At 37.5% G+C, this 14,297-nt stretch overlaps 1 protein-coding gene across 1 annotated transcript in view; it reads left to right on the top strand.

The window, feature by feature from the left end:
• The window catches only part of LOC148939939 (uncharacterized), a 54,969-nt gene extending 42,727 nt beyond the window's left edge, over positions 1 to 12,242 (top strand). The window contains exon 5 of the mRNA XM_089105918.1: positions 11,308 to 12,242. Coding sequence (XP_088962044.1) covers positions 11,308 to 11,879 — 572 coding nt within the window. The 3' untranslated portion in view covers positions 11,880 to 12,242. The remainder of the gene's footprint in view (positions 1 to 11,307) is intronic.
• The last annotated feature ends 2,055 nt before the right edge of the window (positions 12,243 to 14,297 follow it).

Below are 14,297 nucleotides of genomic sequence, written 5' to 3'. Positions count from 1 at the left end.
TAAATGATTGAGTTGCTAGTTTACCCTAAAAACATTGGAAACATAACAAATGAATTCAATGAAATAATCTTACTGAAATAATGGCACGTACAATACTACATGTTATTAATATCATCATAAAAAGTTTGAATGTTTTAAATACACACCAAAATATAATTCAGCATGTTTTATCTTAACATGGCGCTTATTTCATTTTGGGGTCATACACAACTTTAAACATGGTTTCACCTACAAGCTCATCACACTTTATTTTTATCATTGCTATTATATTGTTCAATGATGGTTTCTGTTGGTAAACTACCAATGATACTATTAACGTTCACTGGTGCTTTGCCTTTCGTTTACTTTTCTTTAATGTTCTTGGTGATATTATCTGCCAAATGCCCTTTTTTGGCCTGCGATTTCACTGTCTATTATCACATTATTTTTACACATGTAACAGTTCCGGCACGTCGACAAGATATGGCTCATGATATTGGTAGAAGAGTACGCTTTTCTTCTTTTTACCTTCCGTGGAATGCTAATTCCCGAAAGATTGCAATAGAGTTTATCAACGTCTAACGTGTTACCACAAACACTAGCAAGAACATGCCCCTCGTCATCAACTATTATTTTTATCTTTGCATTCTCTTTCAGTGGTATCATTTGTGGAGATCTCACTTTCGCATATCCACCTTCATAAGAGTTGAATTTTTTCGATACTCCAAAGAAATTTAACCTCTCACTGTCATGACTGTACGCATACGTTTCAAAAAGTGTCACCATTAGTACTTGTCTCGTAGTTCAAATATTTACATTTGTCAGCATTCAATGCTACAATAACACTATCATGTATATATAATTTCTTGAAATATTTCATCTTCATTTTTTTAAAATATGATGTAAGTGCTTATCCTTCCACTGCATAATTAATATTGATCAAAAACATATAATAAACCAACTACTGTCGATGACCAACCTCAGAGTACCACGGGGGCGGCTGCATAAGAAAAACCAAAAACCATGTTCATCCTAGATAACATGTCATTTTAAGACATGAAAAAGAGTTGAAAAAAATTTAAGTTCCAAAAAAAAATTTCTAAGTTAAAATAAAAAGATGGAAGAATTTTTAAGTTAAAAAAATGTTACTGCAAACATTATTTTTCGGAAAGAAAAATTGCGACTAGCATATATCAGTTTCCATTCGTATTTTGAAAATATCAAGTGAATTTCTTTTGATATAAGTATATCTAAAGTCGTTTTAAGACATGGCAAAAAGCTTTAAAAATATCTATGTTTAAAAAATGTTCAGAATAAAAAATAATTAATATTCCGCACAAGGGCTAACTTCGCAAGCCATCCGAAGGCAGTGTTTATGTTTTTTTTTTAGTTTTGATATTGCTCTTTACTCCCCCTGAAGGCCCAGGTTCGAAAATAATCCATGGATTTAATTCAAACGTTCAAGAATGGCTAGAAGGACGGACTGTTTTTTAAACTAAAGATGATATATGATATACAAATACATACAATTCAATGGCAAAGCAACTGCATGAAAGCTATTGCTTAGAATGTATTTTCTAAGAACATATTAATATCATTGAGTTTTTGGTTTAGTTGACTAACGCATCGTTCTTTTACCATAGGAAATCTTTAGTGTCATGTTCAATTCCTACACCAGACAAATAATTCATAAATTCAAAATATCGCCATCAATGACTTTAGTTAGGTATATAGCAGTATTTGGGGAATCGCTGCTAAACCGTTTTCGTGATCTTAAACCACTAAATAAGAAAAGAGTAGTGCTTATGGGCGTGGTTGGACGTATTAAAAAGGTAAAGGATGCGGCACTAGACCCTTAAGGTTCGAACCAGCGGTGCTGATCTCCGTCTCAAGGCCCGTCAGCCATGAAGTGCAATAGAGGGATGGGGGCCAGCCATCCAATTCTTTCGCACAACTTCTTGTTTACCTTCCCCAGATTTCTCCAGGTACCCATTTAGAGCTTACGCAATACGTAATAATAGGATACTGCTCATTTCATTTAGTTGTTAATTCATAAGGTTATATGTTAGGGTTTCGTCAATGTTTGTCTAAGAACAATTTATCAACATCGAATAGTTAGTTCAGTTAAATAGCAGTCATTCCTGCATCCTTAGGTGTCCTCGGTTCACATGATACACCAGTCAAATATTTCTGAAATCATCGTAAACTGCTTAGCCATCATCTTCAATCATTACGCAATCTGTTTCAAAATAGCATAAAGAAAGGTAGAACTGCGTTGTCCAGCTTTGTTCAGAGTTCACTGTTCCTCAGGAGTGCCTTAGGAAATCGCCATTACCGGGTTTGTTCAAATTTCACTGGTTTTCTGGCACACCATTAGCATCGCCTTGTCTGGGCTTACGGAATTAATTCAGCTTTAAAAAACGACTACATCCAATTAGATGCAATTACACTTGTCTAACTAATTAATCAACAAGAAGTTGTTACGCAGTAGCATAATTAACAGTTCATTGACTCCAATAGTTACGCAACTGGGTTTTTCCTATGCTCGTCTGATAATTAATTCCGTAATTAACACCGAAGGCCAGAGAAAGTTGTTGCGCAATTGCGCAAGTAATAGTTCATTGACTCATATAGTTACACAACCGGTTATCTCCTATGGCTTGTGGAAGGAGTTGTAAAACCGTCTGAATTCATTGCGGGTAGATAAAACCCGTAGAATTCATTGCGGGGAGGAGTCATAAAACTCAGTATCTTGCATGCAAATGAATTGTGGAAATTTTTGCGCAACTTAGCTGTAACCCTTACTTTGAGTTCATTGCACCTCCAAATGCCTTAAGGGTAAATCATTGCGCAACTAACACTCAAGGCCAGAGAAATCAGTTACGTAAGAGTTCATTGCTCCTCCTGGGGCCTTAGGTTAAATAATTGAGCAAATCACATTCAAAGCCAGAGAAATCGATTGTGCCAGAGTTCATTGACCTTCAAGAGCGCCTTAGGGTTAAAAATGCGCAACTAACATTTAAAGCCAGAGATATCGGTTGGGCAAGAGTTCATTGCTCTTCCAAGTGCTTTAGGGTTAAATCATTAAGCAACTAACATTCAAGGCCAGAGAAATCGATTGTGAAATGATTCATTGATCCTCAAGAGTGCCTTAGGGAATCGCCGTTAAACCTTCTTCGTGATATTAAACCAATAAGTAAGAAAACAATGCTGGTACAAGAGTACTGGTTACAGTTTTCGAATATAATTTATGTACTATTGATTCTAATATCCCTATAGAATTTAAAACAAACCATGATGGCTTCTGTATATCCATCATGTATAGTAGATTGTCATTGAAAAATTCCACCGCTGGAACTGTTTTTGTGTCTAAATAATAACAACAGATTCATTTCTATTGCAAACCATTTTATCGTCCCTTGAACAATTTGGTTTTCTATTATAAGAGGTTTGTGCGCTGCAGATGTGACATACAGTGAAAGCAGATGCCTTGCTTAATTTAGAGGCACTCTGGGTTACACATGGCTGGGAATTTAAAAATATGTTCAAATATAGATTTTTGATAAGCCAATATTTTTCACTAGATTAAATGAGAACAACAAAACATAAAATTAAAATTGTTTCACTTTCAAAACGTAAAACGTTTCACTTTCAAAAATATGTCCAAATATAAAAATTTGATTAGCTAATCTTTTTTACTAAATTAAATGAGAACGATCGTTTCACTTTCAAATATAGTGCAAGTTTCTTAAGGGGTTCTTCTATGGGGACACATGCCATAAGACCCCTTCCTCTTGCGTAAATATTGAGTTGTACAGCATTTTAAAAACTGATTTAAAGGCGAATATTGACGATACTAGTAGTGTAGACCCTCTGCTTTTTACAAAGCCAATACGGGGTGTATAATTGGAGCTACTAGTCCCTCAATATGTTAATACACGCACCTGGGTCTTACTCAATACTAAAGCGCAACTCTAATCGTAGAGTACACCTGTATGTTACGTAAAAGGGTTTGTTTACTTATGCAAATGATTTTTTTGGATGTTACGTAATAGGGTTTTTTAGAGTCCGCTAGTCAAGTGGGTGATTCCCGGTTGTAAAAAATATCACCAAGTCTAACAGATACATCAGTCGAATCATTCCAATTAAATAGAACAATCTCAGACTTAGCTGCATTGAAACTAAGATCAATTTTCCGGTATTCATCATTTAACATTTTAAAATTCTCCTCGAGGCGCGCAATGGTCCGTCAAGGCATAACCACGTCATCAGCATAGCAAACTAGGCTTATATTCAAACCACGAACTATGCATGAACATTCAATTTGCGATTGTGGCTCTATTATTGTATTGTTGAAAAAATCAGGTGAAACAATAGATCCCTGTCTCACTCCCTTATAAACCGGTAAAACAACATAAATATCACAGACCAGGAATATAAATACGGACCACGAGATTACCATTTAAATCACGATACGCTCCTATCACCGAAGGGTTGACCCCCTTCTTATATGTCGAATGCAAAATATATTCGTGGACGAGCGAATCAAATGCACGGTGAACATCGTGGCTACCAAGAACTAGAGATTCACTAGCTGCATCAGCATCGAAAAGTATAGCACATAGAGCCGACAGGGCATGACCACACCCTAGTACCTTCTGAAAGCTAAACTGCTCCAAAGGAACGTAACATTTTGATCGAATTTCATCGCATGTTAGCAACTCAAATAACTTACAAAAAACATTCGACACAGTAATGGGTCTATACGAACTGCAAAGGTGGGGAGATTTACCTCGCTTTAACACGGGGATCAGTTTACCTTCGCAAAAAGATTTTGGCACTATTCCAGAGGAGAATATCATTTGGTACAGTAAGCTCAGGTGGTCAATCAGAAGATCACTACTAAAATCAAGAGCAGCACCGCAGATACCATCAGTACCTTTACTAATTTCTTTTTTAACTTCATTATAACAGAGATAACCATACTTCGTGTTACGACAAAATCACTATTTGCATGGCACTTCAAGCTGTAGCTAAGCTTTTCAGCATGTTCTGCACTAAGATTGGAGGGGGGAGGTGCAAACTCTCGGTGGCAATAGTCTTCCCAGAAATCTTCACGAGGAACAGAATCCGGCGTAGCATAACTTTTGGGTCGCAGGGCATGTTTCCACAGGGCACTAGGATTTTGGTTCACGCTTTCAGAAAATTGGTTATGCAATCGCACCTGTGCTTGTTTAGAACTCTGGCAAATACACAGTTTGTGGGTTTCCGGACACAGTTAACCCAGCCTGCTCGTGGTATGTCACGATCAAGCCAGACTTGGAACCAAAACTTAGATTTCTGACACGCAGACTTCAGTTCGGGGTTCCGAGACCAACCTTGAATTTGTGTTCCACGCCTGATTGTCACTGTCGGCACAGCAGCTTATACGCCGCATTTAATGGCATGGCAAATAAGAGCACAATAAATGTCCATAAGCACACGAGCATCGTCACGGGAAATATCTGCAGATTTTTGTAAAAGAATGAAAGGAGTTTTGATCTTACGAAGGATTGTATAACAGACCGATTGGAAAGATGATGCGTCTGTCTTTTCCCACTCTTCTTTGACAAACCAGACTGGAATCTTGACTGTCAGGCCAGCAGTAGAATTTCTTACTTTGACAGTTGTCGGGAAATGTTCAGAAATGTATATTGAAGATAGGACTCTTTCTTAGCTTTGAGACAGATTTCCCGATGGTAAGACGCGACCGATGTTGGTAGTGGCCCCAGTATGATGAAGATAAGTTGCGTCAAGATTTTTCATTAGAACTTCTAGATCACTGGTAAGCTGCAGGATAAGATTTGATTGAGTTGAGGTCAAGTCACATAAGTCACAATTAAAATCACCAATCAGGAGCTTTTCGGGCATACCATTGCCGGTAACACATTTTGCAAGTCATTTGGCCGCGTGAGCAAAGCATTTTTCAGATTTTTCGGACTCGTTATCTGTCGGAAGGTAAGTGTTAATAACGGTCAGATTCGCAATTTGAATAGCGATATGATTGGCTGAGGTCTCCACGAGGACACTGGGAATTGCTTTGCGAACTAGGGTAGCAATGCCGCCAGAGGGTCTGCCGTGGCTTAGAAGACGTTTGGTTGGCGAAAAATATAACACGTGGGAATCAGGGAGTTCAAGGAGCTCCTTATTGCATTCAATAAGGAAATGTTCTTGCAAGCACAACACGTCGTGATTCCTCAAGAATTCTTCAATTACAGGGCGCTTATTAAGAGCATCGCCATGTATATTCCAGGAAATGACGCTAATTTCCATGGTTAGGATTATCTGCAATCACTTCTTAGTTTTCAGGGCATCTTACGTGATAGCAGATGTGAGACAACGAATCACAAGCTACACAACGCATCGGCTTTGTACAGGGGCTGTCCTTTGATGAAACGTGTTTAGGACTCGCGCATCGGCGACAGACAGCTTCATTTGTACACGAAGCGGGTTTATGCCCATTTTTATGGCACTTGTAACACTTGAGAGGCAAAAAAATGAAGTTTTTCACATTTAGTCGCTCTATTCCAACCATTGCGACCATTGGCGGGCTTTTGACGGCAAGTTTGAGGTCAGCTGTGGTTTCGAAATAGAGTTTAAATGCCTGTGCAGTACCGCTACGTTTGATTTCAATTATGCCCATGAAGAGGGCCTTCAATTCCTCCTGTTTAACATCCCGAGGCACATGCGTAACGATACCGATGTATGATGGGGTCTTTGCACGGACTTCTAAGTTTGAACCAGCCTTTGCTATTTTTTCGGCTATGCGAGTGGCGGCGTGTTTGTTCTTAACAAGCAGCATAGTTTCAGTTTTGAAACGCTTCAGTTCAATAACCTCATCACAGTCATTTTTGCCCCGTTGGGTAGTAAACTCCTTGCGAGATTCGGGAGTTTTAAATTCATGAGGAAAGGTTTTTATTACTACTGCAGCGTAGGACAACGGTTGGGGAGGGGGACGGAAGTTTTTGAAGTCTGGGTAAGTAGTTGACTGAATTTTTCTTGGCTTTGCGATTCTATAAATCCGTTTACCTTTCTGCACATCTCATTGACACGGGTAATTACGACTGCACTGATTTCGTCTGCAGTTGTAGGAACTTCTTGTGGGTCCACTATTACAAACTCCGGAAGCTTACATTTCTGATCTTTCACCGCCGAGGCCATTGTATGACATAGTTCTTTAACGTTATCTTCATCTTTGACTTTCATAAACAACCGCTCGGTAGCGCAAGTGATTTCATGCAGCAAAACTCGGGCTTCATTTATCCTTTCCATTTCATAGAACGTAACTGCGGAGTCAATTATTTGCGATAGCATATTGCCATTATTCAGCGAACGGAAAAGAAAGTTCAGCAGCGCCGAATAAACAAATTTCTCACTCATAGTTTATCCGTAGTTCGTAAGGCAAAAACGCTATCAAATATCATTTAACAGGTAGCAGGTAAACACAAGCCGGAGACGGTCCAATTTCGTTATGAAGTAAATGTTCAGGTATCAAAAAGGTTATTTCATTGAGATGCTCACCGTTCGAATATTAAACGAATACAATGCGAAAGTATAATCTTTCCTGAAAAACAACTTCACCACCCAAGTGCTGAATGATATTTTTCTGATGGTTTCAATGCGAGAAAAGTAAGTGAAGTGTTGGAGGCCGTCTACCTTGTCCCCGCAATTTAAGGGGCAAGCCCAGCAGGTACCATAGCTCTCGCTAACAACTCTCCACCCCTCTTTTGATTACTTTTCTTTCCCCACCTCAATCTCAGCCTAATTACCTTCGAATATTGTATTATTAGATTTGCGTAATAAAATCTTCTATTGGCAACTTTTAATCGGTAACACAGAGCTACATTAATTTTTCCCAGGGGAAATCAAAGCTATCAAAATAACCAACCCATAGATACGCCGATTATAAAAGTGTTCAAATAAGTGTCCACTGGGAAATTACTCACAGTGTAAAACAGGCTTATATCCAAAAAAGAGTTCTTTACACCACAAGCTCTAGATCCCTACTTGTCCTACTTGTCTAGGTCCCTACAATTTGGTTCCCTACTTGTCCAAATACAAATCCTATTGCTTACCCCCAGATTTTCTCGATCATATTCAAAGTTATAACAATACCCTTATCTTTGTTAATAGTAGTCCATCAACTGTAAAGGCAGGACATTGGCTATGCATCCTTCAAACAGCGAAGAATATTGAATTTTTCGATCCTCTTGGCCTACCGTATGCTTTCTACACGCCTCACATCAAAAACTTGCTTGAGCAAAATAAAAAATCCATTATTCAAAATCTGAAGCGAGTACAAGATTTATCAACCAAACGCTGTGGTTTTCTTGCACTACTATATTTTGTTTTCCGATGTCGTGGATATACTTACAGTGAATTTCTTAGCATTTGTGTAGACAATCCCTGATTTAACGGCTTTCTAATTTAAAATATTCTTTTCTACCTGAATAATTTAAATTTCAGTGCTCCACGGGTGAAATGCTTTAAAAATGTCTGTGAATTTGTTTATTAATAAAACGTTTATGTACAATAAAATGTCTGTGTCCTTCAGATTTCTTCTTCCACGTGTAGGTAGCCATCGGTAATGATAAGTGGCGGGAGCTCGTCAGGAGTCAACTTGTATTCATCTTGGCATGCGAAGTCAGGGTCATATTTTCTACAATATAATGTAACTTCAGTTTTGTCCTCTTTGTAAAGTCAATAATACTACTTTGATTCATATTATAAAATTCACGTGTTTCAATTCGCTTATTTGAAGTAATGTCACATATGAAATTTTCATATGAAGAATCAATTTCTTCAACGGCCAAATAAAAGTCAGTATGTTTATAATCATAGTAGCCAGTATCTTCACAGCGATGTCGTGAAAACCAGACTCTCTCATTATTCCAGTAATTGAAGCGTAGACCAGGTTCTTCCTCCAAAAACAATTTAAAACCACGACGATACCAATCTTAAAAATAAATTAAAATTGCGTTTAGGTTTTTTTGCAATGATACCAGGGTAAGTACTGAATTTGGTTGACCAGCCATCCAATGTATACAAACATAATGGACATGTGTAAAACATTTTTTCAATGTTGACTGTCTCACTTCCAAAAAGAAACTTACTCATGATTAACAAAATGAATGTACTCTAGGAGGAAGAGTAATCGAGTGACTTCACAAAACTTATTTGACTTATTTATTGTTGCTTTGCAAAATGGCCGTCTTAAACGAATTTCTAGGTAGTGGGTAAAAGCAAAACCACAATATCAATTTATTTTGTTGCAATTAATATGTTAATAAACTGAGTTAATGCATCTGGGCCACGACGTAAAAGTTTCATACAATAGTCCAAAGATGGAGAATTATTTCTCATTATATTGTTAAGCCTTCTTCGAGAAAATATTTTCTTTGAAGAGATAACTTTAGAAAATCATCATCTAGAATCAAACATTTGTCACAAGACACTAGATTCTGTATAATTTTTTGTTTCTCAAATCCAAGCATTTTTAATCCTGACACTCTCACTACCGATTATAGACTAAAAATGAATGAAGATTCTTTCTTGATAGTAATATGGTTAACTAACTTCGTCCTTTTTTATAGATTGATTCAGATCATCATCTTCAACTTATTTTACTTTGGCCTTTAATCCGTCTTATAGTCTTTCTATATGCATTATATTCACTTTTGCTGCAAAGCATAATTGTTCTTCCGACTTGAATTTGCTCAATGATATTACATATCGTGCAAAAATATCGTCCCATTCTAGGGTTAGCCGACAACCCCTTATAATTTTTGCTATTACTTTAGGCACTTTAGGTTTCATTTCGCCATTGTTAGCGCTTTCAACATCCAATAGAGTTATAGCATCCATTACTAAAGAATGTGCCAAGAACATTATCCTTGACGTTGACACACTGATCTCTTTTCCAATACTGAGGTGAGTGAATCGAAAGATCTAACAACTCACGTGTCGTTGACCTTCAAAACCTGTTTTTTGCGAATTATAAAGGTCCACTGGAACCAAAACAAGGCACGTCAGATTGGGTCATCTTCACATGTAAATATTGGATCATGATCTATTATTTGCAACAGGGACTCTCCTGCTTCACTAGCGGACTCTAACGAGCCCTATTACGTAACATCCAAAGAAATCTTTGCATAAGTAAACAAACCCTATTACGTAACATACAGGTGAACTATACCATTACAGGTGCGATATAGTATTGTGTAAGACCCAGGTGTGCGTTTAATAACATCTTGAGGAACTAGTAGCTCCAATTGTACACCCCCTTTGGGCCTTGTCAAAAGAAGAGGGCGTACAATACTGATACTAACCCGTGGAAGTTTTTTTGTTTTTTTTTTTAATTTCAACGCATTATCGGAAAAAATCGGATCTCAATAGCTAAGGAAGTTGTTAGATTAGGTAAAATAAACTGTCAGGAACTGAACTAGCATATAAATAGGGTCTCTGAAAAAAGCTTTTGAGTTTATTCCTTCATTTTAGCCCTAGTCCAGAGCACCATCGACTTCTCATAAGCTTAAAAAGGTTTGGCCTGCTGGGTAAATGGAACTTGTTTAACTAGATGTACAGCCCAAATTGAAGTTTAAAAAGGTTTATTCCAAGCTCTGACCTACGATCCTACCCCCCTATTAAAGCTTATAATTCAATGCGTTAATAGGTTTATATAAATTGGAAAAGAAATCGAAACATTAATTAAAGCTCTGGGATTGCCTCGCCAGCACTGATTAGACTAGGGGAAGCACGAGAAGTTGAAGCATTAATTGTAGATAGAAAATAGCCCAGGAACGTACGCAGGGGGCCTCCGGCCCCCCCCCCACGAAATCTCACGATTTTTTTCATTTTTCCATAATTTTCTGATTTTTCTCACAGAATAATGGGTTTGAAGGATTTGTCCCCCCCCCCGAAACAAATTGCCCCCCCCCCCGCGAAACAAATATAGCCTATGCATAATATAGCTAAATATAGCCTATGCATATATTTATTTGAATCTTATTGGTAATGAAGGGGTTGAGATGGGAACTCTGAAAATATTCCTTAGCTTCAGTTTGGTTTTTATAACTATTTCTAAAGGTTTTATTCCCGTAGCACCAAAACTGTATTGGGAAAAACCGTAATCTTACACTTTTAAGATCCGTAATGGGTAAAAAGGACGGTAGCTCATTGTTTTCAAGTTGTAAAATATCGAATCTGGATAAGAATGGATCTGGTCCTTGGAGGAAGGGAGTCAACATATTTAAAAAATCACATTTTGGGCTACTTTTTTCAATTTTCCAGGGGATTACCAGATTCGGAATTTGCCAAGGACTGAAGAAGAGGCAATTCGATTTTTACAGAATAAGAAGTTGTTGCCCGAAACCAAACAGTGCGAAAATGGACACACCATGACTTTACACTTGTATGAGAAGCATACTAATCCATTTTGGAGGTGTTGTAAATTGCAATGTAAGCAAAAAGTCGGTTTGCGTGTCAATACTTGGTTTGCTGACAGTAGAATACCATTTGTTGCTGCAGTTCGTTTCATTTATTGCTGGGTTTACGAATTGACGTCTGTGACTTGGTGTAAACGAGAGTTAGGCATTTCTTCACATACAGTTTGCGATTGGAATAAATACCTCCGTGAAGTGTGTGTGTTTTCTCTGCAACGGAAAAACTGTGAGAAAATTGGAGAAATGAGCCATATAACGGAAATAGACGAAACCTTGTTATCAAAAAAGAAAAATAATCAAGGTTCAAAACAGAACCGTGTTCTCAAAACGTGGCAGGCGGCAGTAACGGCAGGAGGTAGAGCTCCCTTCAACGCTATTCTTAGTGACATCTATACGTTGTGGGCAGCCCGGTTTCCATAATTCTCTGTTGTAGTTTTTTTTTAATAATAAGCTCTTTAATACTAAATACTATTTTTTTAATATTAATACAAAAATTCCGCGTCTTGTATTTCATTATGATTATCTTAAGTTCACTTCTTGGATGTGGTCGAAATAATACGCAATACATTTCAAGTGATAAACGAAATCATTATCATAATAGTTGCTGTACTATGTTGTCTTCAGTTCACTATGTTGTCTTCAGTTCACTATGTACTATGTTGTCTTCAGTTCACTATGTTGCACACACTGTAGAACAGCCTTTTTTCTATGTATATTGTTCTGCTTTTTATATATTTCAAGTGTGTAAAAAAAAAAATCTTTGGGATGTTAGTAATAAAGAAATTGTTTAATGTTTTCCATATATGTACTAGTAAGTTTGATGTCAGAATTAGGGCAGTAATTTAAATTATCGAACGGTTGAAAGTGTGATAATCTTATACTGATTAATTTAGGATTCTATATTACCCCTCGCTTTAAGAACTGAATCAAGGACAGAACAACCCTAAATGCTCGGCCCCTGTGGTGATTTTCAGCTGAAGGAAGTGAATAATTGAAAACTGGTGTCCTATAATTGAAAACTAGAAATTGAAAACTGGTGCCCTTTTCATAATTTGGAAAATTAATCTATATGAACGATATTTATGGGATTGGATTATTGCCCAAATCAGTTATTTGGGAGGATTTTTCAGGCTAGTGCTTTCACCCCTTGCCTAGGATAAACAGTTGCTTTACAGACAAGTTTTTTTTATATTTTACAGAACTTAATTGAGATAGGTAAATGAAAGTCAGCAAATAAACACCGGCAGTTTCAGGGGGTCTTGACTACGTTGTAAATATTGAAGGAAGTACTGTCCGAAAAGCAATTGCGTATTTTACTGCAAAGCCTTATCCAAGGTGTTTACTCGGTTTGACACCCCCCCTCCAATGTTGGTTCGATACGTGAAAATGTAACAAAAAAATACATATAAACAAATCTTGTTGCGTTTTTGAAAATTGCTCAACCCTCTCCTCCCCTCCTCTCCTCCAAAAAAATTCAGGACTAAGCTTGTTCTACTATAAGGTTTGAAAGATTCTATAAAAATCTTTTACTGCTGAAAATGCGTCAGAAAGAAAATGGGAGAGCGTTGATGTTGTCCTGTTTTAGTATCAATGCTAAAAAAAGAACGCACAAAATGATGGTCGGTTTTTACTCCCCCCCCCCGGAAAATACACCCGTGGAAAATACACCCCCCCCCCCCCGGTGAAAAATACCACTCCACGGAAAATACCCCCCCCCCCGGGGGAAATAAGGCTTTCCAAATTAGAGAATTTTATTTGAGTTTTATTTTCGTAGGGGTTGCAGTTTTGGTACTTTTGTATTATACGCCACTCACTCAAGTTTACGCTTTGTAAAACTCGATAACAAACCGGTTTCTTCGTTAGTTTCTTTCATGTTAGCGTGAGACAAGACAAAGAAAAGTGACATAATAGATGGGAAATATATAATTTGGGCTATATATTTGCACATAAGGGGGGGGGGGTAAAGTATTTGGACAGTTTCAAGTCCGAAAACAATTTTTATTTCATAATATGCTGAATAATTGTACCTACTTTACCCCCCCCCCTAATGTAAATATATAGCCCAAATTTGTTTCTAAAGTAACGAAGAAACCGGTTTGTTCTCAAGTTTTACCCATCGTAAACTTGAGTGAGTGGCGTATCAAACAGTTCGTGGTAACGAACTGTAAGGAGCGACCCGGCTCAATGGTAACCGAAACTCTAGAAAACGGTATTTTGATACAAATAGATGCATCAAAAGAATCACATTTTAATGCTGATTTCAAATATATAAGTTTCATCAAGTTTAATCCTACCCATCAAAAGTTAGGCGCCTGAGAAGATTTGGCTGATTTTCGAAAAAAGGAAGAAAGGCCCCCTAAAAGTTATAGAACCTTAATGAAAATCACACCATCATATTCAGCGTATCAGAGAACCCTACTGTAGAGGTTTCAAGCTCCCATCTACAAAAATGAAGTCACCTGATCAAAATTTTGAGATAGCCATTTTGTTCACCATGTTCGAAAATATAATAAATATGTCTTTTAGGATTACTTAATCCCCTAAAGTACCCGGGGGGAGGGCTAAAAGCTATGAACTTTACCCAATGTTAACATATAGTATTGGTTATTTGGAAGTATACAGACGTTTTCAGGGGAGATTTTTCCTGGTAGTGGGGGGGGGGTGGGTCGGGAGTTATGTGGGAGGATCTTTCCATGAAGCAAGTTTTCATGGGGGAAGGGACATTGCTATGAAGGGGACGCCGGACTTCCCAGCATTATTTAAAAAAAGATCAGAAATTTAATATAAAAAAACAAGTATTTCAACTGCAATAGCAGAAACATTGAAACTTTAAACGAA

The sequence above is a fragment of the Artemia sp. Qi Xiang Cuo genome, chromosome 20, assembly GCF_049724085.1.
Source record: "Artemia sp. Qi Xiang Cuo chromosome 20, ASM4972408v1, whole genome shotgun sequence".
Classification (NCBI taxonomy): domain Eukaryota; kingdom Metazoa; phylum Arthropoda; class Branchiopoda; order Anostraca; family Artemiidae; genus Artemia; species Artemia sp. Qi Xiang Cuo.
This window is presented reverse-complemented; position numbering and strand designations above follow the sequence as displayed.